Source organism: Ambystoma mexicanum, chromosome 11 (genome assembly GCF_040938575.1).
Source record: "Ambystoma mexicanum isolate Mex_15411 chromosome 11, UKY_AmexF1_1, whole genome shotgun sequence".
Taxonomy (NCBI): domain Eukaryota; kingdom Metazoa; phylum Chordata; class Amphibia; order Caudata; family Ambystomatidae; genus Ambystoma; species Ambystoma mexicanum.
In genome coordinates, this window is record NC_090934.1 from 827,498,700 (window position 1) to 827,526,353 (window position 27,654).

At 42.3% G+C, this 27,654-nt stretch overlaps 1 protein-coding gene across 1 annotated transcript in view; it reads left to right on the forward strand.

Annotated features, from left to right (window-relative positions):
* NCR3LG1 (natural killer cell cytotoxicity receptor 3 ligand 1) overlaps nt 1-27,654 on the forward strand; it is a 722,742-nt gene that overhangs the window by 675,094 nt on the left and 19,994 nt on the right. Inside the window, exon 10 of the mRNA XM_069623776.1 lies at nt 20,446-20,763. Coding sequence (XP_069479877.1) covers nt 20,446-20,763 — 318 coding nt within the window. The remainder of the gene's footprint in view (nt 1-20,445; nt 20,764-27,654) is intronic.

Genomic DNA, 27,654 nt, shown 5'->3' on the forward strand with positions numbered 1-27,654 from the left:
AAATTTGCGCTATTATTCTTTGTACATTGAACTTGTTCAATAGCAGGTGAAATAACCCCTCTCAATAGGGGACTCAGTTTTAAAAGTTCTAGAACCTGTTGTTGATTTAATAGTTCCATGATATGCTCTTTAAAAATGCCTTCGAGTCCTAACAGCAGGCTGTGTTCAGAGGGTGGAGCTACGGATTTTACAGTCTTTTGGTGAGTCAGCTGATTAAATACCGCCCCCAGGCAGTTTGTCATATACGGATGTATGTGCTGGCAACAGATCTGGTTCAAATTCCCATAAAGGGGAATCAACTCATGTTCCATCTCTCGAATCACCTTCATCAGTATACAGGAGTGACTGTTCAAGTTCGATCCCAGAGTCAGAACAATGACCTTCTATAGGCTTTTCATCTGGATTTCGCAACAATTGGTGTATGCCTTTGTTAGATTCTGTTTTATTTCCTTGTTTTTTGGGGGGCATATATATATATATATATATATGTATATATATATATATATATAAATTTTTTTAGTTTAGGTACTTTGACCAAAGGATGAACTGCCTCGACTTCTTCTTGGTAGACCAAGGTTAATTTCAATGACCTCAAACATTTCCTCAAACCAATGTTACAAATTTAAGGTGGTCTTTTTATATTCTTTGATTTTTTTGAATATTCTTGCATCCATTTCTATTAGGGTACAATTCCATATTTAAATTAAGGCAGTTTGAATTTTCCTCAACAATAATGTTTGCCAGATTCTCACTTCCTTAATTAGATCCCAGCTCCCTGGCATTAATAATTAATTATTAATAATTGACCCTGCATCTTCTAGACTAAAATTTAGTCTACCAACTTCAACTTCCATAGCTTTTAGATTTCTTATTGTAAAATATATCTCTGTCGAAATTCTGTTTAAAACAGATCCTTGGTTGCGAACATCATTACTGGTGTTATCATAGAGTTACTCAAGATGGTAAAACAATGTTCAGAACCATATTTGATATGTTTTCCAGCTTTGTCTCCTGATCTTATTTTCTCTTCCCCCTTATTATCTCCTCTTTCTTCAGGGAGTTATAGGCACCACTTAATAACCAAGAGTGCATTTGGGTGACTAAAAACGTCTTGGTTGAGTCATTCAGTTCTCCAAGCCCTCTCCTTGGGCTGATAGAATATGTTTCATTATTAAGTTCAACTCTCCCCAGCACAATGTTGATGTTGTCATTAAGAGAAAAAAATATATACAATTATACTTTCACTTGAATAAGTATATCCTTATGTGAGATGTATTGACCCACTTCTGCTCTGCCCTGCGACATCCCTGTGTCCTGGTGGTGCAAGAATTATCAAAATGGCCACAAAACCCCTGGGCGCGCCAACATCTATGGAAGTTGCGCTCTACAAAGCACAAAAAGATGGCTGCCAAATCTACCATGCATGTCAGTGGTAGAACGGAGACCTCACTTCTGAAACATGTCATTGGGCTGCCCAACCAGTAAAGATGGAGCACAGATGAAAAGCAGTGCTTTACTGAAAGAAATCCGAAAGCTTGCATTTAAATCCCTTTTTCTTGGTTGCTGAAACTACAGAATGCCAGTCCAAAACACCATAAAACATCCCATATCCTTGCTGGGTGTTACCCGTCACTTCATTTAAGAAATCATTATGAACATACAATGTCATGAAAAGCGGAATCAGTCATCAAAACATCCACAGCAAAAAGGTGCCTGCCTGTGAAATCTGTCGAAATATGGGCGCTGTACCAACGGCCACCTGTATGACAGCTGTCAGTAGTTGCATCAGAAGTTTAAACTTGTGCAATTGAAATCAAATGTCTGGAAACTAAGTGACCTATTATTAAGAGGAACTTAGATTGTAACTATTTAATTTCCATGGTTTAGAAGCTGGAATAAGAGTTCTAGCTGCTTGGTTGAAAATTGCAATTTTTGTTTTAAACCAAGAAAAATGGGATAAGACGACATTGAATTTAAGCTGAACTCAAAGCCACCAAACCAGTTCCACAGCTTCCCCCATCAAAAGGCATCTCCCTTCTGCTTCCCACCAAGGCCAGGAAATCACACCTTTGTGAGAATTAGATCAGGGGAGGAGCACTTGGGCTGCTCTGGGAAGGGCACAATGGACTTCCTCTCAGGCAAGGAGATGCTAATCAGGAAAGATCGTAAATGGCCTCTCCCAGAAGGAAGGGGCGGGGAACGGCTTCTGAAGCTGCAAGAAGGAGACAGAGGCGGGGACAGACAACTTTTGTTGATTCACAATGGACAAAAAGCAGATTTCTAAAAAGACTGATAATTTACTGTGGACAATTGTAAAAAAAAAATATAAAACCCGGACTTCTGAACCTACATTTTTGCTGCACATTTTAAGAGGAGCCAGAACTCTGTGCTATGTTCTAAGACGTAACGGTAGAAATTGGGGTTTTATAGCAAAGGTAATTATGTCAAAAGCATGAAACTTCACACACTTATGCCCATATGCAATGCGCACAGGTGTACACAATTTTGGATAAACTATATATGGTGTTCTGGTCAAAAAATGCAAAATTCTGTCAAATCCAGACCCAAGATCCTACCTCAACGGGGCTTTGAAGAGCATCTGCTCCACAAAATATGAGATCTAGATATGTTATTGTTATAAAGTTTGTAAAATTGTAAATATGTATTATACTAAAAGTAGATTCCATGCAAAAGCCAAGTGGCGGATTCTCTGACTCATAAAACCACATCATCATGGTGACACCCTGTTTTCTCCTCCAATCAAGGGCGAGAGCATACTCTAGCCAATAGCCTACCTAGGGGGTGCGCTTAGGACAATTCAGCATACACACCCCATTATCAAATGCATAAATAGAGACAGCTGAGGACTTAGAAAGACACACAGATCCACCCACCATCCCGATCTTGGCGAAGCACCCTGAATGAGAACTATCCATATTCCAGGTATAATGCATTTTTATCACTTAAACAGATATTCTCCATGAAATGAATCTGGATATTGATCTCTTCCAATTTCTGATCAGGAACTGACGTTTAGGCATAATTCTGATGCATTATTCACTGCTTCAATATATTTCTAAAAAGTACATTTCAACCCCTGGAATTGCTCTGCAAGTACTTGCACTTCCTGCTAAAATATATAATGAGTGTCTATTGAATTCCAGTCCAAATAAAGTACATGTTAGTCACTTGCTGCCTTATCGCCCTTCATAGTCATTGATCGAGTCTGCACACTCAGAAATGTTTCTTCTTGTCTTGCTTCTGGATCAGCAACAGTGGAAGCGAGGGTCTCGCCTTTATAAATCTTCACGTCATTTAAATGCAACCAAGCTTGTCTTCCCGAAACCTTAACAGCAGAAGGGAAACTTACCATGGGCCATTGAATCGAGGCTCATGCCACTTCTGGGTGATGTTTTTAATCAGAATCAGGTCCCCCACATATAACTTAGGTGGTGGTAATAGTTCACTTGGATTGGTTGCCAAATTATCTTCTTCTGTGTTCCTAGACCTTCCCCCCTGATGCTTGACTTGATCTGAAAGGAAAGAAATACTGGTAGTCAAACATGTCAAAAAATCATGCATTTCATGACCTAGAGTTTTGGCTACACTCTGGGCATCACTCCTGATCCTAGACAAAGGTGTAAGGGGTGTTCTCATTCAACACCCTGTTATTAGCTCATTCAGGGTGAGGTGGTGGTTGGACCGTAGCTGATTCAGAGGGGCATATAATGCCCAGGGTAGGCAATACAGCCACCCCTTTCATCCCTTATTCAAAGTCAATTTAATCTTGGCAATCCTCTCTTTGAGGAAGCTGTTGAGTCTCTCACATATCCCGTTCGCTTGTGGGTGATTTGCAGAAGAGGACTCAGGCTTTATACTTAATAAAAACCCTATTTGTTCGAATAGCTCATTGACAAAATGTGGCGCATTATCAGATCTTAGTAATTCCTGCACACCCAACCTCGGGAACTTTGCGTACTAAAGACTTTGCTGAGCAAGTGGCATCAGGGTGTCACACAGACCTGCTTTGATCCATCTAGAGAAGGGGTACACCACCACTAATAGATACCTATAACCATTACATGTCGGCAGCATATCGACTCTAATCATTCTCACTGTAGCCCAGCAGTAAACGTTTGACACTCAATGCAATTCACCATAAACAGTGTGACATGTTCCAACAAATTAGGAATAAACCAGTCTTCTGAAATGTTGGCAGAAAGACTTTCTTGAGTTACATGTGCGGGCTAACGCAGCTGTTCAAACGCGACTTTCAACAAAGTTACTGGCATCACTGGCTTTGCAGTGCTTTCATGTTGCCATAAAGCTTCCGTGGGGGATAAAGAACACCCCCTTCGTTTCCACAGTTCTTGCTCTTCCTGTGGTGCTCTTCCCTGAATCTCTATGAATTGGGTTATTGACAGCTTATTAAACCCCTCCTGTACTAACATGTTGGAGGCGAATTTTGCCGCGGATTTCCCCCCACCTCAGAGCTGGGGGGAAATCTGCCAAGGCCATGATCTGGTGGACCCTTAAATGCGGCGGTAATAGCACTACCGCCGCATTTAAGGGTTACCGCCAAACTCGTGATGAGGCCCAAAGTCTGTTAGTTTAGTATGAGCTGCACATTTTACGACTGCTATGGCTACTGGAAGTTGTAGTGCTTAGTGAGCCTATCCAATAAAGACACATGCTGCACTGAAGAGCCGTCTGTGTGGAGATAGCCCCTCTTTTTCCAACGTGACAACCCTGCATGTACGGTTGACGTCACATAGGCGGATTCACTGTACACTGTCACTTCCTGTTCTTCATATTTCTCAAGCGCAAAAATGAGCGCCACTAATTCTGCTACTTGCCCATAAAAATGAGACGGTAGCCTTGCACTCACCACCAGCCCAAATTCTTCATTTAATCTGTGTCTTTTACTGTGACGCCTGAATGCCTTTCCCCACCAGTCTAATCAATTTTCAAAGAACCATCAATAAAAAGAATTTCCTCTCCCGCCAAAGCATTCTCTTTCACATGGGGTATATCATCATAAAATTCAACATAAGTGGGACAGTCATGCACATGATCACCTTCTTCCATGGGTTCAGCTACAAATGTGGATGGGTTCACTATTTTACATCTTATAATTGTAATCGTTTGGTTAGAAATCATTACCTCATAAACTGTAGCTCTTTGGGATGTCAATGTGCCCTTGGGTTTCTCTAGAATGGCAAATAGAGCATGCTCCACGTAAGGGTCATAAAACAGCCCGTGACAATTCTTGTGGACTTCTCAATTGCAAACGGGGCGGCTGCCAAAGATTGTTCGCAAGGAAAGTGTCCTCTCATAACTGGGTCTAGATTCCCACTGTAATATGCCAAAGGTTTATACCCCATTGTGGTCCTTCGTGTAAGCAATGCTGTCATTACTGAACCATTTGTGTGTGAAAACAAATATAATTCCTCGCCATAATTAGGAATCCCTAAAACTGGGGCTGTACAAATTGCTCTTTTCAACTCCTCAATTCTTTCCTCCATTTCTTCAGTGGATTATATTTTTGTTTTACCAACTTGTGCTTTCTTTAATGCTTGCAGAAGTGGATTTGTGTACATGCTGTAATCAAACACCCAGGCTCTAATGTAATTGCACAAACCCAGAAACGGTTCTATCTGTCTCACTGTGTTCAGTTTTGGTGTTTTCATGATTACCTCAGCTCTCTCAGGTGTCACTTTCTTTCCTTCATACAAAATGAACTGACCTATGTACAACAACGCTTCCTGGCAATACTGTAATTTCTCCTTGTCCACCTTATATCCCTTACCTGCTAAAATAGTAATTAGTTGGATAGAGTCCTGTTTACACTCATCCTCTTTGGTGCTGCAAATCAATATGTCATCTACATACTGTATCACTATGCTTTTAAGATCGATATTGCCTAGATCTATCTGTGGGACTCTGTTAAAGATCAATGTGGACTCACAGTACCCTTGAGGCAAACAAGTATGTTTTAGTCTATTTTGGTGAAACATAAAGGAAGTCTGTTTTCTGAGTCCTTGTGCAACAGGATTGAGAAAAACGCATGTTTCAAATCGATCACTGAGAAGTATTGGGTTTCTACTGGGATACTGCACAATATTGTTGCAGGATTAAGAACTAAAGGAAACACTGCCTCTACAATCTGGTTAAGAGTTCTTGAATCCTGGCTCAATCTACATGACCCCCCCCTTTAGATTTTTTAAATCGGGCATACCACAGGGTAGCATGGTGACTCTGATGTCAACAGAATCCCCTGATTCATTGGTCCTGAAATAGTCTGAAATATACCTTCATCAGCTTCTCGAGACATGGGGTACTGTTTTGCTCGGGGTAAAATTGCTCCTGGCTTAAGCTTTATTTTAACCTCTCCTATCCCTTCAATAAACCTATGTCATAGGTGCCTGTGGTCCATGGGGCACTAAGCACATTTTCAAGATCCTCCTGAAAAAATGCTGGCCATTGCCTCATTATCGCCAGTCTTTGTGGGACTTCCCTTTTTTCTATCCTCATCAAGTATGTAATGCTCATGAAGAACACCACTTCGTCATCGCTTCGGTCTTCCCTGAACATATCGTCATTGGTTATGTCAGTGTATACCGATCCTCAAGAGCTATCATTGTTCTCCATGGTCTACCCTAATCGTCTATCCCTTCGAGCATTGCCATCTCTCTTCGTACTATAGCTACTTCCAACTCTACAGGAATAGTCTGTTCACCTTCCTCATCCATAGGTATGTGTGGTCTAAATAAAAACTCATCAGGTATCCTCACAATCTTCCCTACCAGGCCAGGTAGCCATGTCAACAAAATGCTTTCTCCATATAAATCTCTGGATCTAATGGAACGCCTAGCAGAGCCACTTGCCCTGTGAACTCGAGTATGAACTATCCAATATTTAAATAGTATATTCCTGGAGTGGAGCACACTATTCCTTGATCAGAAAATAAAATTGTCATGTTAAGTTTCATCATTAAATTTCTTCTTAAAATGTTAACTGGTGTGTGGTCATGAATATAACAAAGGAACAGACATGTCACATTCTCCTATGGAGACTGGTAATTTAGCAGTAAAAGGAACTCAGCTCGTAGCTCCAGAGAACCATTGAGTATTCATGGCAATACCTGTCATTGGATATTTTCCCTCTCGTATACACAAACAAGTTGTTCCAGTGTCTACAAGAAAAAAAAAGATTTGCCTCCTATCATCACATCAACCCTTGGTTCCTCTTAGGAGTCTGGTGACACAGATAGTACTGAACACATCAAGTCACCCTGTGAGCTGTCCTATTGCAGGTACAAGCTCATCCCTGTCCCTGTGAAAGGATTTCTGTCTACCACAGTGACACCTCCTATTCTAAGTGTTAGTACTTGTCCTTTATTCGCATACCGCTGCGTCTGCATAGGGGCATGTTGCGACTGCCCCTGTGGGGGATACATTTATGCTTGTCTCTGCAGTGGCACCTGCTGTGCTTGCGGTGCTTCTGCCTGATAAATGTGTGATCTTGGGCAAAGCTCTCTCCTGTCTGTGTGCTGTATGGCGGAGGATAAGCTGTCTCCCTCTGGAAAACTGATCATTTTGTACACTCCCTCAGCTCTCACATACACGTGCAATATGTCCTGTCATTCCACAATTTCAACATACTGGGGGAACCCTTCTGGTAAACCCTCCTTGGTTTTATCCTCCCTGAGCACTGTGATTCTCGTTCTGTGTGTTGTGAAACGCACCTTGGTTATTCTGAAATCTGCCTCCTCTTCCCTAAAAACCCATACCTCTCATGTGTGGCGTTATTCTGTTGTAATAACGGGCAATCAGCCAAGAATGGCTGCCAGGAGACCTTTTATGTCTCCTATGGCCAGTGTATTTCCTCCTGTAATTTTGTGTAATTCGTATGTCCGTTTCCTGGCCCCCGAAATCAAACTAAGGAGCTTACATTTTAAGTTATCCTTGTCCATCTCTGGCCATGGAATATATTGCGGCCTTGCTCCCCCTTCTATAAGAAATGAAACTGCTTGAACCCCATCCCATACTCAGATCCCACTATTAGTCTATCCATGGCAGGGATAATTGTCCCTGTCTGTCTTCTTCCCTGTAATGACCATAACCTGCTAAATATGGTGTAGACTCTCCCTTATCACTACACAATCATCCTCAGGGACGCTCAGGATATGCTATGGGATCTGGCGTTCCTTCTTTAGGATGTTCCAGATCTGACCATCTTACTTATGTATCAATCTGTTGGTTTCTCAGGCGGGTGTAAGCGCCCATTATATCTGCCTCAAACCTGACACTCTATCCTCGTCTGACATTTCCTGACCCCAACTAGCATGACTATCATCCTCCTCTCTGTCTAAATCTAGTCTACTCAAAGATAATGATCTACGTTCATCACTAAACAGGTCTCCCTTCTCACTTCGTGATTGAGGTACTGCTTTGTTTGTTTGTTTGTTTATTTATTTATATGGTGCACCGGACCAGAAGGTATGAGGGCGCAAGCATTACAGGTATATTCTCAACTTAGTTGCAGTGCTGTACATTATTTACATTATTATCCAAGGGCACAGTGAGTAAATGCAGTTACAAGGAGACAGAGTAAAAATTACGACAGAGTTACAGGTTGAAAAAGTTTGTAGTAGTTAAAGGGTGTTGGTTATTGGTCTTTGTTCTTGAGCCACTGGATGTAGTTACGCCTAAATTGGTGGTATGTTTGTGGTGCTCTGACGTAGGTGGTAGTGTGTTCCAGTGTTGAGCTGCTTTCACCTGGAAGCTATTGCCGCCCATTTTCGTTCGCTTGAATCTAGGAACAGCGAGCAGGTTAGCATTGTTGTTTCTGGTGAGTCTGTTGGGCGTGTATCTAGTTATTCTGTCGGTAAAATAACGGGGAGCTGCGTTGTTAAGGCATTTGTGGGTAAGGGAGGCTACCTTAAGCAGGATTTTGTCCGAGGCAGTGAGCCAGTTGTGATTTCTCCTAGTATTCGAGATGTGCTCTCTTTAAGGGAGCCTAAGCGCTGCTCTGAGAGCATTGTTCTGAAGGATCTGGATTTCATTGGTGATCTGTTTGTTAGCGCCTACATAGAGGGCATTACAATAGTCCAGTTTTGATAGTATGAGAGCTCTGGCTAGGGTAATGCAACTTTGGGTGGAAAGGAAGGGTTTGGCCGAGCGTATAAGCTTGCATGTGTAGGCTGTGGTGGATGCCATAGTGCTGACCTGTTTATGGAAGGAGAGGGTGGAACCGAGGTAGATGCCGAGGGTTTTCACTTCCTTGGCTACCTTTATAGAGTTGCCGTCTATGGTGAAGCTGGAGTAGTTGAGGTCCAATATGTTTAGGTTCGTGGCTGATCCCAGGATGATGAGTTTGGTCTTGTCATCATTCATGCCTAGACTATGGGAGGCCATCCATGCCTGGATGATGAGGTACACCTTGTTCACCAAGGCCAAATCTGTGTTGTAATCTCCCGTCAACGGGATGAGGATTTGGGTATCATCAGCATAGTTAGTGTAGGTGATACCCAAACCGTCGAGATCATCAAACAGGGGCTTAGTGAACTGCTGATAAACCTTATCGATTCTTTCTCCAATGCCTTCTGCATCATGTCTTTCTTCTTCTAGCGCTACTCTTGATGCTGCTGACAATACTGCCTTTATCAGGAGAATCTCTTCCAGTCTATCCCATTGTATTTCTGGGCTCAGCCTCATTTGTTCCTTACAAATAAGACTGTTATCTGAACCCTGTTGTCTGATTTTTAACTCTATTTCTTCATCAACTTCCCTTAGATTTCTTGCATCTCTTGTAACTCTTTTTTCCTCTTGCCTTTGTTCTTCCCTTCTTACTCCTTCCCTTCTTTCCTCTTCTTCCCTTCGTCTCTGTAATCTTTTATCCCCCACTCTTTGTGCTTCTTCCTCTTCTCTCTTTGTTTCCTTTCTGTCCCTCTCTTCTATGAGAGGGGTGTCCTTCGTAATGACAAGTCTCAATTGACTGTCAATACTTACCAGATTGTTAAATAAACCTTTTACCTTGACTTAAATCACCACTTTTAACATTTTAAAACAACATGTATGAACAAGCACCATCAATCGCTGCTCAATCCTCTTATTTTAAATGACCCATCTATTCTTTTGATTGGCGCCAATCGTTTTGCTACACTTTGGGGGTCATTCTGAAGTGAGGCGGTAAGGGGTTAACGGCGCCGGTAATGGTGCCGGAGCCGTCAATCCGTTATCACCTCATTACGAGTCTGCTCGCGGGAACCCGCCTTAGCGGGTCCCTCGAGCAGACCAGGGTGCTAACAACGGGCCCGTTATTAACGGGCCCGTTGTTAGCACCCTCCCCATTCCCATTGAGCCCTATGGGGACTTGAATGGGAATGGGGAAGAGTTCCTCGAATGAGGAATTACTGGGCCATCCAAGGTCAGAATGGGCCGGTAATTCCTCATTGGAGGAACCCAGACCCGGTACATGGTAAGGGGGTAGCCATGCCGCTAATAGCTAATGGCTAATAGCGGCATGGCTACCTCCTACCTTGTAATGACCCCCTCAATCTTTAATCACTATTACTTTTTCAGCTCCTCACAATTCTGTCGCTCCTCACTACTTTATTCAACAAATAACATTTAGACTAGTCACACATTACACGTATATAAAATACTGTGATCACATTCCCACTTATTTATTTTTTATTTATAAATACGAGGTATTCTTCTCTCACCTTTACTTTACCCTATACAGGGTTCGAGACATTAACTTACACAGTCCTGACCTGTGTGTTTCTTTCTATTTCTACTCCTGTTGTAGTTTGAAATGTCTCCTTGTAATTCCCTTCAATTAAGACACCTAGGCACTATCTCTTATCCTCACAATATTTCATGTTACTCAAGATTATCACAATCCCGTCCCTTTTAATTAACCTTTCCCCTTAGTCTACTTACCATTTGTTAATTGACTCGAGGCCTTATGTATAGACTCCTCTTTCAATCCAACCACTTCGCCTTCCGTCCACATGGTGCCTGTGGAAATCGAGCAGGGATTTCTTCAGTGGGGGACCTGCCCACTGTCTCGGTTCTTCATGCAAGTTTATTTCTATTTGGCCGCTCTCCACAGGAAACTGTGCGATCTTCCAGCTAATGGTGGAGGATGCCTGATCATCTGAAACTCTGCAGCAGAACTAGTTTGGATCTTTAAACCATCCACACCGCTTCCATGTGGGTTTAGGGCCCTTTAGGAATGTGCATATATAATGGATGGGATCATGCAGAATAATTCTGAGTCAAATTTACCAAACCAACTCTGGAATATGGCAAAGTACAGTTTTATTAATAGTTATCTAAAACATGGAGTGTACAATGAACATGAACGGATGTGCGCTCAGTCTCTAGAGATCTTTACACAAAACATAATCTTATATCAAAATACGTCAGAGGTGACGTCATACTACGTGGCAATAATGAAAAACCTATAAAGGTTCAAGATTGGCTAAGGAGAACATCTAAGTATACTTTTCTATAGGGGTAGGATTGTGATTGGCTGTCTACTATCAGGTGGATGACATATGCCTACCTCTAAAACATGTAATCCTCAGAAATATGAGATACAAAGTTTCTCATTGGTCTTCAAACTATAAGGTCCTTTGTTTTGTGGACTAATACAATTGGTTGGCACGCTTCTGCCAGGTCTGGAACATTCGGTTCACATAGCAGCACCTAAACACAGGCCCAGGTGCAAGGAGATGGGACATGACACAACTCCACCACCCAATTAGCCCAGCATCTCTCATCGCCCATGCCTTCTGGCATGAAGATTGTCTTTGAACTTGTCCTTCCAAAGCATCCTTGTCTTTTAGAATACATAGAAGTGAGAGCACTCATCATCGTGGTCTGGAACTCTAGTTTCATCCTTGGCTCACGTGACAGGAGACCAAGATTTGGTCCATTTTGTAGGTTTTAAATGCTCTAAATGAATTAAAATTGGCACTCCTTCTAGTGTCCTTTCTTTGCACCTTAACAAGGGATGATTCATCCTCCACACATTCTCTCATTTCCAGAACAGATAGCTGACCTTGGCTGCTTCAGTCTTGACTCCAGGTCAAACAACCTCATCTTGCAGCTCCACGATTCGGGTTATTCTTGCTGCAACATACTTTTCCCTTCCCGTTTCATGGGTCCTGCCTTACTAAATTCATGATACTGATGTCCAACTTCTATTTAATGGTGGCCTAGCCTCTGTTCCATTCATTACGTATAGCCAGCTTCTCTGATGACTTGGTCTACCTTGTGTTTCAGCATCTGCACATTTATTGAACGGTTGATTTTCTGTAGCACTTTGTGCACGTGTAATCTTTTTTTGTATTTAAAATGTCACTTGATTCCTTACTTTAGTTTCTTTAGGATCTATACATCCTCTTCAGTCAGTATCTCAGGACACCATGCATACTTTTTGTGAAGTCACTAGCTTCTTTTCTTTGCTCTTTCTCATATTCCTTCAGTGAGTGCCTCCCTTAGGTTGTCATCTCTTTGGGGATCCATTCGGTAGGGTTTTCTCAATGGGTATCTTCTTTGGAACACACACAGCGGTATTGGCACAACGGCTTGTGTCAAACACGGCATGGTCTCATGTCTCTAACATATGGGAGGAGGGGGGCAGGATCTACTACAGAGGTATGCAGCTGCTCCTCTACATTATCAAAGTCCCAGTTAGACATGTAGCTATAGCGACAGTAGATTACCAGTCCCCAGGCTGCATATTATTAATGAGAGGACTCATCTCCACTGCCTTTGGACCAGTGCGGTAAGGATGTTTAACTTAAGGGCTTTATGCCCAATGCAAATCAATGGGGACCATGGTGCATACAGAGATATAAGGTATTTTGATCTCAAGACTCTGACTTGCAGCACCAAAGACACTGCAGGACAGGGAAACGGTGGGGACAGAGGCTCAATGTGGGCTTAGCTGTAGGAGGTACACATGCTGTGGTTTTGTGACTCCCAGTGCCAGTTCGGTCAGGCTCAGACATTGGCCCCAGGACACTGTGCACATGGCTTGATATTGGGTTCCAGCAGGTCTTTAGTGAGAGAGAGCAGCCACAGGTTGGTGAGGGTCCAGAAGAGTTCTGAGGATGCCAGCAAAGTTTCCAGTGGTAAGGCGGGAAGGGGGTCTGTGCCAGGCTGCAGTCTTTTTTCAGTTAAGTGCAGGCCAAATGCAGACAAAACAATGTCTCCAACCTTGGAACAGCAATGGATGCAGAGCAGAGCTTCTTACTGGTTACTGCCAGCAGTCCAGAGGGGAAAGGCTCCCGGATTAGGTCTTCCCACTGAATTTGAAGGCATAGGTCTGAAATGTGATGCTTGGCCTATGCTGGACGCACCAGCACTCCTCCAGTGGGTGTCTGGTGGTCCTTTGGCTTCATACTGTTGGCTCTCATGTGACAATCTTAACTGAATCAATGCCCCCTTCTTTTATCCAGATATCATGCTCTGGGCTGACAGCCCACCTATGGAAATGGAAGGGATATGCTACAATCAAACAGGTGGAGGCAATCCAATCAGGGACACCTTGCTACCTGACATTCTGACCATCAACAGGACATACATAGCCGGGCTGGAGTGTGGATTGGGAGCACACAGTCCTAAATGCCAATTTCAGCCAGTTCACACACATGATGCACTGTCCAGGAGTCCAGGACGGGACTACAACAAAGGGACTGCGTTTTGTTGGCAATTTCCAACCTGGAAAGGAAGTAAGGAGGCTGACACAGAAGAGCACACATAGAACACCTATTGTACCATGGGGAGCAGCCATTCTGAGTATATGGAACCTGAAAAGACATCACCACTGTGAAAAAGAGTGGTTCATGGCTGTGCAATGGGAAAAAGATTAAACAAATATTCATTACACCAACCTATTAGTATACATTCCAAAGTAACTGTAACATTGCAAAATAAAGGTGAAAAACAAATGAGACACGTCTCATGCACTGGTAGCCATATAGATAGACCAATGCCCCCAAACAAAATGAGAGAAGCAGGTGATTGAGGCAAAACCACTTACCCCAAAAATCAGTCCGTATTCAGACAGAAAGCTCATATGTGGGAGACTCCATTTAAAGGAATGGTTTGCCCAAAAATGTTTATTTCAAAAATAGATAGGCAATATTTAAAAAAACAATTGCCATTTTTTTTTCGAAGTCCCTATGTAAAATTTTGAGCAATTCAAGCTCAAAGATAGCACATGGGGGCATCCATTTTGTGAAATGGATGCCCGCCGCTGTGCTCGCTTTGGCTTTTGCGGCACTAATGAAGGAAAAGCCAGCCAGCTGTAGTAAACAAAAGCTACCACTGGGTGGCTTTTCCTTCATTGGTGCCGGGACTCGGAGGACGCGGACCGGAGACTACAGGAAGAAAAGCTGCAGCTGCATCTCGGTAAGTGCTATTTATTTATTTTTTTAAAATAAGCACTAGCTGCGTTTTTTTTCTCTAAGTTTTCTGGGCTGGAGGTGCCCGGAAAACGTAGAAATAAAACCGCAGCTTTAAAAACGTTGTATTTATGTAAATACAACGTTATTGTGTTTGAAAACGCTGCAGTTTTTCTGTCTAAGTTTCTCAGGCTCCTCTGAGCCTGAGAAACTTAGACAGAGAAACTGCAGCGTTTTCAAACACAACCGCGTTGTGTTTCTGCCTAAATCTGCTTTCCCATTTGGGGCTTTAGGGCGCTCAATAAAAACACTTAGATTTTTTTGTTGTTTAACTTCGGATCATTTTTGAGAAGTCCTCCAACCCATCTCGCACCCAACCTCCACAAACACCCCGTGTCACAATGGACTACGAACCAGGCCGGTGTGTATTAATAAAATATTTATTAATTTATGATTTATGTCAAATGAGAATAAACAGCTTACATCAGACAACAATGTGTGGCAACACAAAAACAAAACATCCTTTATGATCAAGCAATACACTGAGATAACTCAACGTATACAGTTACAAGAATGTCCTTTTACTTCTCTCACCACTACAATCAGAGAACAGTTCAAAACAAACCAAGATAATGAATGCAAACAAACAAGAAAGTGCATGTGCACAAAATGATGCTTGAGTCCAACCGACGCTCATCCCCCTCCTCCAAACATCCACTATGCTTGTCTGTTTTGGATGGAAGGCAGTGGCAAGGAATGGGAAACACAAGGGAAAATCGGATTTGGGATATTGTTCACAGAAACAATATGGGGAGCAAGCAAAGAATGGAAGAATGCGTTTTTAGAGCACAATGGAAGAATGGGGTTTTTAATTATTTATCACAGCTGCTATGGGAAAGAATAGAAAGACAGGGAATTCATTTTGCTTATACTTAGAAAGACAGACAGGGCTTTTAGAGAATGCTAGTCGGCACACAAGGGGAAAATCGGTTTTGTGATGTTCAACACATGGGCATTGTGAAAGAAAATGCACATGGAATGTCGTTTTTACCTCACAACGGGGAAAGAGGAACAGAATGGGAAAATCATTTTTTGGGATGTTGAGCACAATTTCAATGGGAAAGAAAAGTCAAATGGGAATTTGTTTTTTACTTATCCTTAAAATTACAGGCACGCTCTGAGAAATGTGGGGTAGCTCACAAGGGGAAAATCGGTTTTGGGTTAGGATGACAGATTCAAAGGGAAAATACAGCGGCAGATGGACATTTGTTTATCAGGGTACAATTGAAACACAGGGACAAATTACTTTCTCAGTTCACAATGGGATTAAGTCTTTTGGGGCAACACTTTTGGACTATACCAGTTCACAATACACTGGGAAAAGATGGTTGGTTTTGAATTCCAACAATACAAATTCTGTGAAATCAATGGGGAAATGAATTGATTTGCTTAGAAAAATACACTAAGGATCTACACAGACAAATGGGGATTCTTCAATTGGGCAATGACTGAAATACACAGGCAAACCAGGGAGGGGATTTTCAATGGGATAATCTCTAAGGCAATGCTGAAAGAATATAGGTCTTATGCAATCTATGGCTTGGGGTATTTCTACTTACAGGAGAGGTCTGTGCTGGACATCAGATGGCCTCAGGACACTGCTGGGAAAGCATAACAGGGCCAGTCACGGTCTCTGCTGAGTCCTTCCAGGGGTCCCAAGTCAGCTTCTAAATCTCCAGACTCCTCTGCAAAATTAGGTCTCACTGCTGGTGCTGGGATGTTCCTCCATATTTCGGCAGCAGTTCACTTCAGGGTTTAGTGGGAAAAGTCCTGCTCTGAGGTGGGTTTACTTAGTTATAGGGCATATGACATCAGAAATGTGTCATACTTCCTGTGGAAGGGATTGGTTGAATGTCACTAGTCCACTCTCATCTGTGTGTTGTTATGTCCAGAAAAAGTGGGAATGCTTTGAGACACCAGGGGAGGAGACCACTCCATTATCTTACTTCGACAGGGGGCTTGGTCATGTGTTTGAACTTAAAAATCTCACTTCCCTGCAAATACCCTTTACCTCCACGTTTTGACAGATATGAATGCATTTGTGAAAACAATATTTTGCTGTGAATCCCCTAAACCTGGTCAGGTGTCTGTGCGTCATTCCTGTGCAAAGATACTGTGTTTCTTCATTTACTACAGAATTATACCAGTGAAAGATATGGCCCTCGGTGGGCGGCATATGACTCATTCTGCACCCGCTTTAATCAACTTTGCATATCTCTGAAATTCACAAGGAGTGCCATGTTACGTTTTCATAAATAACTTGGGTTGTGTAGATCACACAAAAATAGTTTTTATGTGGTGAGAAGCAGTTAGATTTCACCTTTCCAGAAATCTGACACTGACTATTGTGCAACAAATATTATCACTTTTATACGATAAAACACATTTCTCCCATTTTACACAATGACCAGTCAAACCCCTCCTTGACTCTGGCCCCCCCCTTCCTGGAGCACATGACGTCAGCAGAGAGGTCTGTGTTTAGCCTCCTCATTCCAAGGGATAATTTCCACTAATGCACTGTTTTATGGTTATGGGTTTTTGTGACCTGGGGTCATAAAGGCTGTGGAACAGACCTATCGTATCTTGTCTTCCAATGCAAATTTGATCTCTAACAGTATTTGAAGTTGTTTTTTTTTAAGGGAAGGCACCCATTTTTGAAGTAAGCCCGGCCTAAGCCCCATGACAACAGGGAAGGAATGCAGTTTCACATTTGAAGAAATCACAAGCAAAGAGAGAGAACAAATGACATGGCAAGCAACACAGGGCCTTTCGAAACTCAGCCGTACATTGCCTTCTAACATTACAATTCACTTTAAAATGAACTCTTGGAAGGCACACAATATCAACATGTATAGTGTCACCGCAAAGTTGTTCCCTGTATACAGTGGTTAAAGAAGACATCATAATTACATTTTAGGGACTTTGGTGCACATTGTCACTTTGCAGATTGTAACTTTGGAGGCAAAATCGAAATGTCATTTTGTTGATTTCACCCATGAAAGGCCTCCATTGTACTGTAGCTCCTTAAACCCAGTTCAGCATCCCATTATAGATTCTGTGCATGGTTGTTTTATATGTGATGGGCTCATGATAGACAGAAGCCAAGTTCATATTTTGAAAGTCTTGCAGACACTTTGGTGAGCATTATTTTAGATTAAAGTGAAAAACGAATATTCGTGCATTTGTTTCTTTCACAGTAAAAATGCTTCATTTTGCTGCGAAGGCTTGAAACACAATCTTGGCATTTTCATTTCAAGATTCTGGGCCCTGCTGTTTCTGAGAATGTTACTTCAGCTCTCCAAGAATTTGTGAAACCTTGCCACATGTCTTTAACTTATGCCAGGCAGTTGGCATCTTTAAGTATCTTCATGTTTTGAGTCCCGATTTCACTCCTTTTTGCTTTGATTTCATGGGCCTCCTTTTACACATGATTTCAGGGCAGGTCTTTTACTTAGCGGCATGTCCCCCAATGACTCTGGCCTTTTTATTTCTCACCTCCCAGGGTTATTTTACTCCACAAATAGTAATATAGGTCATCCACAATAATATATTCAGTTTTGCATAATGAATACAGCACGTGTATCGTTAATCATTAAATGGTCTAAATTATTTTCCAGACTATTGTAAAACATTTTTGTTGAATCAATTCCAGCAAAGTTTCCTGTTATTTTGATAGTTGCTGATAAAAGTCAATAAATGCAAAGAATTCTTCAGAAAGGGATTACATCGTCACCTACGGCCTATAGGAGCAAAGTGAGAAAAGTATAGAAATCAATAAAAATGGGATGATATTATTTAGCTACACCTCCCTTACATATTCAAGTTACCTCAAGGTATGATTGATTTCATCAGGAATTCTTTTAAAAATCACAGTGGAGTATAATATTGTCTAGATTCATTCATACCCGATAATCATTTAAATGTATCTGTATGGAATTCTTCATAAGATTGTATTTGCTAACTGTAAATGTATTCCTTAAGTATATCGGAATATTTACTTAACAGTACTTTATATTCAGTAACATCAAAAATATACAGATAAAAAGGCAATTGGATAAGACATCAAATGTTCCACTAGTGTTACTGAATATTCTATTCATCAGTTATTAATGATAGAGTAGCATCTTTGACATAAATAAGAATCCCTTGAGCTATAAATCGTGTATTGACCTTTATTCCATAGTCTTGTTTGAAATTTCCCTCTCTTGTTGCCATAGTTAGATAATGTCTACAAACAATCTATATTATGAGCCTGTTATTTTTCTTGGGAATCATTGAAGGAGTTAAGCATTTGTTGTTCCAATGCAGCTTCAAATTCATGGTATCAACAAGAGATGTTAAACTAGCCATCTGAGATCATAATGCGACAAGTTCAAGAGAGAGGGACTTACAAGACGTACAAGAGGCTGTTTGTCAAGGGTCGACATCAAGTGCTTTACCCTTACATTCTAGGATTAGATCTTGACAGTCTGAACAACCGAAGTACAAGAAGAAAAGCACATTCTCCCCATCCGAAAATAGTAGTGGATCGACCCTGTTAGAATGGGGAATTTTAATAACCCTAGACAGTAATGTGGGCAACAAGTTTCATATAACATATTATTATTTTGTCCTACAGCAACATCAATTTTGTGGTGAGAGTGAACATCAACAGGGACAACATAATTGCATCCCTCCTCCTGATGTTCCAATAAGGGTACTTTGCTAAGAAGGTTCAAAGTGGTAGGAGATTGTTGAGAGAAGGGAAAAATTGATCTTTCAATAGATTTAAATGGTTAAGCTTATTGAACCAAGAACACAATCTTGATCAGTTAAGGTTGCAGGAGGAAACTCCTCATCTCCAAGAGGCAATAACCAGGGAAACTAGTAGATCAAGAGCACTATTGGGTGGTGGAACACACAGGTCCTGAGCCTTAAAGTCTTAGGTTGAGCTGGAGCAGCAGCCAACCTCAACTGCAAAGTCCTTTGGTCATTCACAATTTCCTGCCATGTGATGAAGAGTCAGAATATTTAAAGGCAATGACTGGGTTGCCGGAGAAGCGTTAACCCATCTGGGGTAAGAAAAGAGAGGGACACAGCATCCACACTTGCAGCAAGATTGTGATGCTGATAGGGTGGTGTCCACACGCCGAAGAGCCTGCAAGGCTGGTCCCAGTTTAATAACGTTACACATCACTTGTTACGAAAGAAGCACATTTACTGCTTGTGACTGCGCTTTCACTGCACTTGTGTTATGCCCAGGTATTAGATAGGCATTTGGCGGGCACTTCCATCATATGCCCATAAACTCAAACCATTTTCCAGCTATTTTCCTCTAATGGCCAGGTAGTTCCATTATAAACAGTTAAGTAAGCATGCTTCGTTAGCCAGGGACGTTAAAGCTCCTTGACTATTCGTAAATAATTAAATAGAGATGTACAGAGGATAGTTGAGAATGATGAGAAGGCATTTAAATATGAATCGCAATAGGATAGGGGGAGGCTAAAGGGGAGTGAGACTGGAACCAAAGGTATTGAGGGAGGGGCGTAATAGATGAGAACCTGGTAGCGGTCATGAAGGATGAACGGGCAAGTTAAATAAGCAATATGCATGCTAATGAGAGGGGTAACAAGATCACAATAAAAATACAATACATTAAACTCTTAAGAGAAAGCCCACTGAAACCACCACAATGTTGTCTTAACTCTGCATCCCATAAACTCCAGATCACGCCAGTTGTACCCGCCACTGGATATTAAGCATGCTACAAGTTGTGATTAGTTTTATGTGATTCCTTAGAGGTCTTAATTGGAGCTCCAATTATTCAGCCATCATGGAGTATGAACATAAGGAAACCCAGATTGACTGAAGGCCATAACTAGGATCAGACATCTATATCCAAGTGTATGCATTGTCAGGAAAATATTACTTGATTTCAACCAAATTCCAAGACTTTGTATCTTTGTTTTCCACTTCAGCCCAACCACCTGTTGCGTCGGATATCATTTTGACAACTATGGAAATCAAATCTAAGAAAATGGTGTGCCTGAGCATCAATGTATCACACTTTGCACCACAAGAACTGCAAGTAAAATGGTACAAAGCCTGGAATGAGTTCTCAAAGGAAATGTGTACCTGCTCAGTGCCAGAAATCGGAGATGATGGCCTTTATTTCATTACAAGCAAAGCTGAGTTTTGTCCATCACCAAGTGACAATGGCACACAAATCAGATGTGAAGTCACGCATCGTACAACAAAAGCGGTGATAGAAAAGAAAATCCTTTTGAATCTTAAAGGTAAGAGCTTACTGTCTTGGCATGTGTGCTTTTATTATAACCAATTTCCGACAATTCATTTTTACTGCCATTGACGACATTTCCCAGCAAAAGCTGGAATGTATTGATGTGTTTCTGTTGTTGCTCAAATCTCTGTTATTGCTGAAATTGCTAACAACCATGCAACTGATGCTTCAGTACTGCATTACTGATCCTTTCTCATTGTTGTTCAGACAATACCTACCAATTACCCCCACGTGCCCCATCGTTAAGGACACCTCCGGCCATTCCAACCCACAGCATTTTTCAGGATGGGGGATGTATGTTACTGTAGGTCCATACTCATAATGGCAACATTTTAAATAAAATCCCCTGTAGACAAGTACTGTTGGTTAACAGGGCAGAACTGGTTAAAGGATAGCCTCGTGGCATGGGGATAGTTGTCGGATATGTTGACATATGTATCTACACCAGCATGCTATCTTATTAGCTTGCCGAACCTTTAGTGTCCAATCTTTATATGTAAAGCAAATTGTTTTAAGAATGCCTTGCAAGGAACAGTATAAACATTATGGAGCCATGCAGCCCTGCTCTGATTTTACCCTCGCTATACATTTTTTAATTTAGCTAAAAATACTACATTTACCATCATATTTGATTGAGAATGTATGCCTTTATTCTTGAAGGGTCTCTGTGCCTGCCCTCCCTGATACAAGTTTGTTTCTCTTGAAAGTCCTATGATGACGATTGTACCTAGCATATGAGGTCATACATGGAATATAAAAGCGCCTGGTGATGTCTGTCTGTATATAGCATATGATAGCACTGCCTGGGCATATTAGATTTTTGTGACAGGCATAAGGTGGAAGTTCTCAGACATCTTAGATTGCACATAACAGTTCATTGCAGCAACAGGCATGTAGACTGCACGTGCCATATGATGCACTTGCTACCTGGGCATATTAGGCTGCATCTAATAAAGGAGGACTGTACCCGGGATACAAAGTTATACTTAGCTGTCAAAAATTCGAGCCCCCTTCTACTGAGAATGAACATGGTTTAAGTGGCCTATGGGAAGGTACTATGATAAATCTGATGGTGTCATCACTACTCTCCCGACGGGGACCTCTCCCTGTGTGGCATGGGATGGCAGCTGCTAACTAATCCTGGCCCTGGGGGCGGCTATATGAGGGAGGATCACATGGGGGCAACCTCTGGGGGAGTAGCAGGGCACCATCGGACAAAGCATGGTATACCCCTTCCTCTCTTGATGATTCCCCACCCATACCCAATGCCTTAATGGCATATTGTTCTGCCTTCCCTTATCCCCTTAGAAAAGGTACTGAAGACCTTCTAACAAGATCTGTATGTGAACTATCAAGATTTACCCTCCAAAACACATTGTAATATCTCCTCAGACTCTGCCGGCAAGTTATTCGAATTAACTTGCACTCAATGACTTCTGAGAACACTCATCCAGACTTTCCATGTAAAACATCCTGAAAGAACTTCCATTTCCATAACTGCAAGAATTCTGGGAGGAGGAAGACGAGCAAAGTGTTGCATAGTGGAAAAGACCAAGAACACAAGCTGCGCCCTAGTGGTTGGGTGAGTGTACCAATAACCGGATGATTTAAACAGCAGCCTGGAGAGAGCTGCTTGAGAAAGAGGGATGCTTCTCTCAGTGAGGAACAGGAGACTGCAAAGCATAGTGAGCTAAAGCTTGGTTGAGACACTCCTAGGGGCCATCCACCAAAAAACAGGTCAGTGGGCCGTGTTTGTACCAGTAGAGGGTTTCCCAGACCTCTTTATGCACATTTTGGGTCCTTTGGGTTCTCACCCTAAGTTACCAGGGAATCCAGATGTGGACCCTTTGCTCACTGTTCTTAGAGAGGCACAGCTCCACCTAACTGATGAGACCCGACTAGGCCGAAACACGTTTCTGGGGTTGCTGTTGGTACTCTTGTTCAGAGGAGAATTGCCTAGCATTTCGGTGCTGGACTGCCCCTGGGCAGGACAAAGACTGATGTGCAGGTTTATTTCTCCTTTGTGAAAGGGACAGTGAGCTAAAGACTTGGTTGAGATTCTCGCGGGGGCCATCCACCCAAGAACAGGTCAATGGGCCATGTTCGTGCCGGTAGAGAGACTCCCAGAACCCTCCTTGTTTCACATTTAAATTAACTTTGGATCGCACCCTAAATTACTAGGGGAATCCAGATGTGGACCCCTTGCTCACTGTTCTTAGAGAGGCACAGCTCCACTTCACTGATGAGGCCCGACTAGGCTGAAACACGTTTCTGGGGTTGCTGTTGGTACTCTTGTTCAGAGGAGAATTGCCTAGCATTTCGGTGCTGGACTGCCCCTGGGCAGGACAAAGACTGATGTGCAGGTTTATTTCTCCTTTGTGAAAGGGACAGTGAGCTAAAGACTTGGTTGAGATTCTCGCGGGGGCCATCCACCCAAGAACAGGTCAATGGGCCATGTTCGTGCCGCTAGAGAGACTCCCAGAACCCTCCTTGTTTCACATTTAAATTAACTTTGGATCGCACCCTAAATTACTAGGGGAATCCAGATGTGGACCCCTTGCTCACTGTTCCTAGAGAGGCACAGCTCCACTTCACTGATGAGGCCCGACTAGGCTGAAACACGTGTCTGGGGTTGCTGTTGGTACTCTTGTTCAGAGGAGAATTGCCTAGCATTTCAGTGCTGGACTGCCCCTGGGCAGGACAAAGACTGATGTGCAGGTTTATTTCTCCTTTGTGAAAGGGACAGTGAGCTAAAGACTTGGTTGAGATTCTCACGGGGGCCATCCACCCAAGAACAGGTCAATGGGCCATGTTCGTGCCGGTAGAGAGACTCCCAGAACCCTCCTTGTTTCACATTTAAATTAACTTTGGATCGCACCCTAAATTACTAGGGGAATCCAGATGTGGACCCCTTGCTCACTGTTCTTAGAGAGGCACAGCTCCACTTCACTGATGAGGCCCGACTAGGCTGAAACACGTGTCTGGGGTTGCTGTTGCTACTCTTGTTCAGAGGAGAATTGCCTAGCATTTCAGTGCTTGACTGCCCCTGGGTCAGAAAAATACTGATATGCAGGGATATTTCTCCTTTGTGAAAAGGACAGTGAGCTAAAGACTTGGTTGAGACTCTCCCAGGGGACTCCCACCCAAGAACAGCTCAATGGGCTGTGTGTGTGCCAATAGAGAGACTCCCAAAACCCTCCTTGTTTTGATAGTTACAAGTGTGTTTAAAGAAAGCCCTGGCAGTAGAAGCTTACCAGGCAGTTCCAAGTGTGTTTAGGAAAGCCCTGCAGCCAATTGCAAGTATGACTGTGTTCAGAAAAGAAAGTCCTGGTAGGGAAATACAACAGGCAAGGACAAACTGAGAAGTGGATTCAAAATACATAGCTAAAAAAAAAGGATTCTGAGAAGGATAAATCAGGACCATGCAAAGGTTGTGTGAAACCAAAGAGAAGAGGAGTGAAAAGCTGGCAGGGGTTGTACACCAGGTATCCTAACAGGATAAAGACAAAGAGTCAAGTTGGTTTGTGTATCAATAGTGTTGTGGATGAAGAGAAACTCAAGGAACTGATGTCTTTGAAAATACAACAGAGGAAAGAAAAATCCAGGGGAAGGGAACCATATTTTGGAACAAGGAACCCATCCTTCTGGAATGTTTGGAGTTACGCATTTTTCCATTTGAACATTTATAAACCATTCGAAGCCAAAGACATTACCATTTTCACCTTAGAATTTATGTTAATTGAGTGTGAGGGCCAGCATAGTACTTGGGAAACAAGACGGCTTTGTAATGGACATTCTGACAACGACAGACCCTTAGTTTTGGTTTTAGGTTTGGAAACAACTCTAGTGCAGGGACAGAGAGGCAATTTTCCCACCTCCTTTTACTTTCATAAATGTCTTTGACCAATACCATAAGTTTCTGTGTCCGTGTCGCATCCCTGGTTCCTCACAGTACTCACTCAGGAGGGCTATAATCATGTTTTAGATCACTAGGTTTTAAAAGAAGTGAAATGTCCATTTGCATATCGCAGGTGCTGCCCACAAGGTCAAACCAGCATCGAAATTATAGTCAATTCACCTTTGAACTAGAGTTCCAACATTAATCCAAGTTATGTATTTCTTCCTTTTTGGGTATCATCAATGAGGTGAAGCTTTGTCTCTCTAGGCACAGATAGCAAGAGGCCCATGCCTGAATTACATTTAATAAGATAGGGTGACATCCCAAGCGTTTCCAAAATTAGCCAAAAACATGTTAGACCCTCTGCTGCCAAATGCAAAGCTATACTGGCATACGACTGTCCATAGGCATGTCAGCCTAAACCTGCCATATGATTGTGTCACCTAGGCATATGCAGCTGTTTTAGCATATGGTGACTACATCCATCATATGAGGCTATTCCTGTCACAAGGGGCTAGCACCTAGGAATGCTGGAATTACCTTGTGTGATAAATCACAGGATTGTGTCACTTCTCCCCAGAGGGCAGCCCTTCCTTGTAAGGTTAAGGAGGTGTGACCACTATGCGATATTCCCCCTAGGGCTGAAAGCAAGAGGGACCTCACAGGGAGAGACTCCCCTCTTGGGCACAATGACTCCTGTTCCATCAAGGAACTCCCTAAAGCCCTGTCACACAAGATCTCATACCATTGGGGACTCTGAACTTAAAGTTTGTTCGAACCACTGTTTGATATTGTAACACTACTTTAACCCCTATACTAAAAACTACATCTACTGAGAAGAAGAAGAATGGAGGAGTAATGCTGATCACTCCACCATTGGAAAGGGACAATACTGTGAAGAGTAGGAATCACAGAGTGATGAAGAATACTTCATGAAGAGTGATAACAGACTATGTTCCTCAGCTGGAGAAAATCCAACTAATCAGCATAGAGAGCAAAGAAGAACTCTTAACAGGGTGGCATCACCAGAAAGGAGCAGCCTGAGACGTTCACACCGGTGTGGCAGGAGAAACAGCAGAACAAAGCCAGGATGTCCTGTGCCCCATGAAGGCAACCAGCTTGTGTACGAAGGAAGTACTGAGGGAGCTGGAACTAGGAGAAGGAAGGAGAAGAAATCCCCAAATCAGATAACCTCTAGTGAGTGGTGGCGTGACCCGGAAAGGGTGGACTTTGCAGTCCATAAACAGTGTAGAGACCTCCACGATTGGGACTACGTTAAACGAGTATCGAAAGAACAAGAGGGTCAGAGAAGACCACGAAGCCAGCCTGACAAACAGAAGAATTCCCATCCTGAGAACAGGCCCAGTGACACCAAACCCCTAGAGAGACGTTGGGAGACCTGAGAGGCATGCCGGAAAAAGCGAGCCTACTCATCCCAGTACAAGAATAAATGAGGTATACTTGAGACTCAGCCCACTCTGCGTATGATATCAATAGGAGATCTTTATAAAGTGCTTCCTGGCATATTCATCTGATTAGAAGAGCTGTAATAACAGCTGTTACTTTTATCCAATCTAATGGTCTTCAATGTTTCAACCAAAGTAGGATGAATAAGATGGCAGTAGCTGTTAATATGTGGCTGTATATAACCAATAATAGCAATAGCTAGACATGTGGATATTCACTGCCACAGAATGGCAGTGTCTATGGCTTATGAAGGCTCTGGTGGGTGTGCTTCTGTTATATCATAAGAGCAATTTAGTTAGCAAATATATGGCAAATAAAGTAGTTTTGTATTTATTTTGTTAGCATTTTTTGTAATAACTTTTTTATCTCACACTTTTCGTTTTGTTTTACCTCGGTGATACCAATTGTATATCCGATCACAGGTCATATGTGACATCAGGTTGTATGGTGATGCTACGTTGATCTCTACAAGTGGTTGTGAGGGTTTAAATCGCAAATAATCTAAATTCCGCTGTTTAAGACATTTTGGTGAATGGATGAAACAGAAAAACAGAAATGATGTGTGTGTGTGCAAACATTACCAAGATAAAAGTAAGATTCATTCATAAATCAGACCTGAGCTATCAGTTGTCATAGTTTATGTGTTTATTTCATTTATTTGTTGGTGTTATCTAATGTGCCAGGTGTGAAAGCACTCACTTCTAAGTAACCAAGGGGAAGTAGCTGAAAGGAGGGCAAAGTTGAGGGATTTGATCATTCTCATTCTTGCAACATTACGAATCAGTTAAGTGCAGAAGGAAGGGAGAATGTGAAGTGGCAATACATTCAAACGATAGTAAGTGCTGGGGAGGCGGGCGGCATTGGAAGGATCATATGTGCACAGAAAGAGTATACAATTCAGAGATGTAAGTGCAATTGTCCTTTCCAACACTACAACTGTCCAGACCAAGGTTTTCTCCCAAAACATTCAGCAGCACTGGTTTGGACCCAAGCTTAGAAGAGTTCAGGAGTCAAAAGTTTTTTTTTTATTTCATTAAGAGCATCTTCAGCCTTTCCCTGAATGAGAAGAATTGCCTAAGGACCTGCAGAATTTATTAATCTCTCCCTGAATGCCTTTTGTCTGGAGGGTCCCTGGTGAGTAACGTACAGCCTGATGAACTGATGCTCACAATGCAGCAAATCTGGAAGTGGTTGGAAAATCTCTGAGGTGGTCAAGTCCAAATATGATTCTCAAATATTAATGTAAGTGTATCTCAGAGGTTCCAGACATCTCCGGATTTGCTCCAGTTATAGGCTTTGTGAATCACGTGTAAGGGAGGAGGAGCAAATAGGAGATGCTCATGGGCCTCTCTCGTTTGCTGAATCCTTATGAATCAGGCTCGCATTGTTTTAAAAGCAATGCAAGCATCCACAGGAAGCCATTGAAGAGGTTTTACAGTGAAGGTGATTTGGTCCCTTGGTCTCAATGGCAGGATGACCCCTCCAGTCTTCTTCTGTGAATACATTGAATTTAGAGTTTGA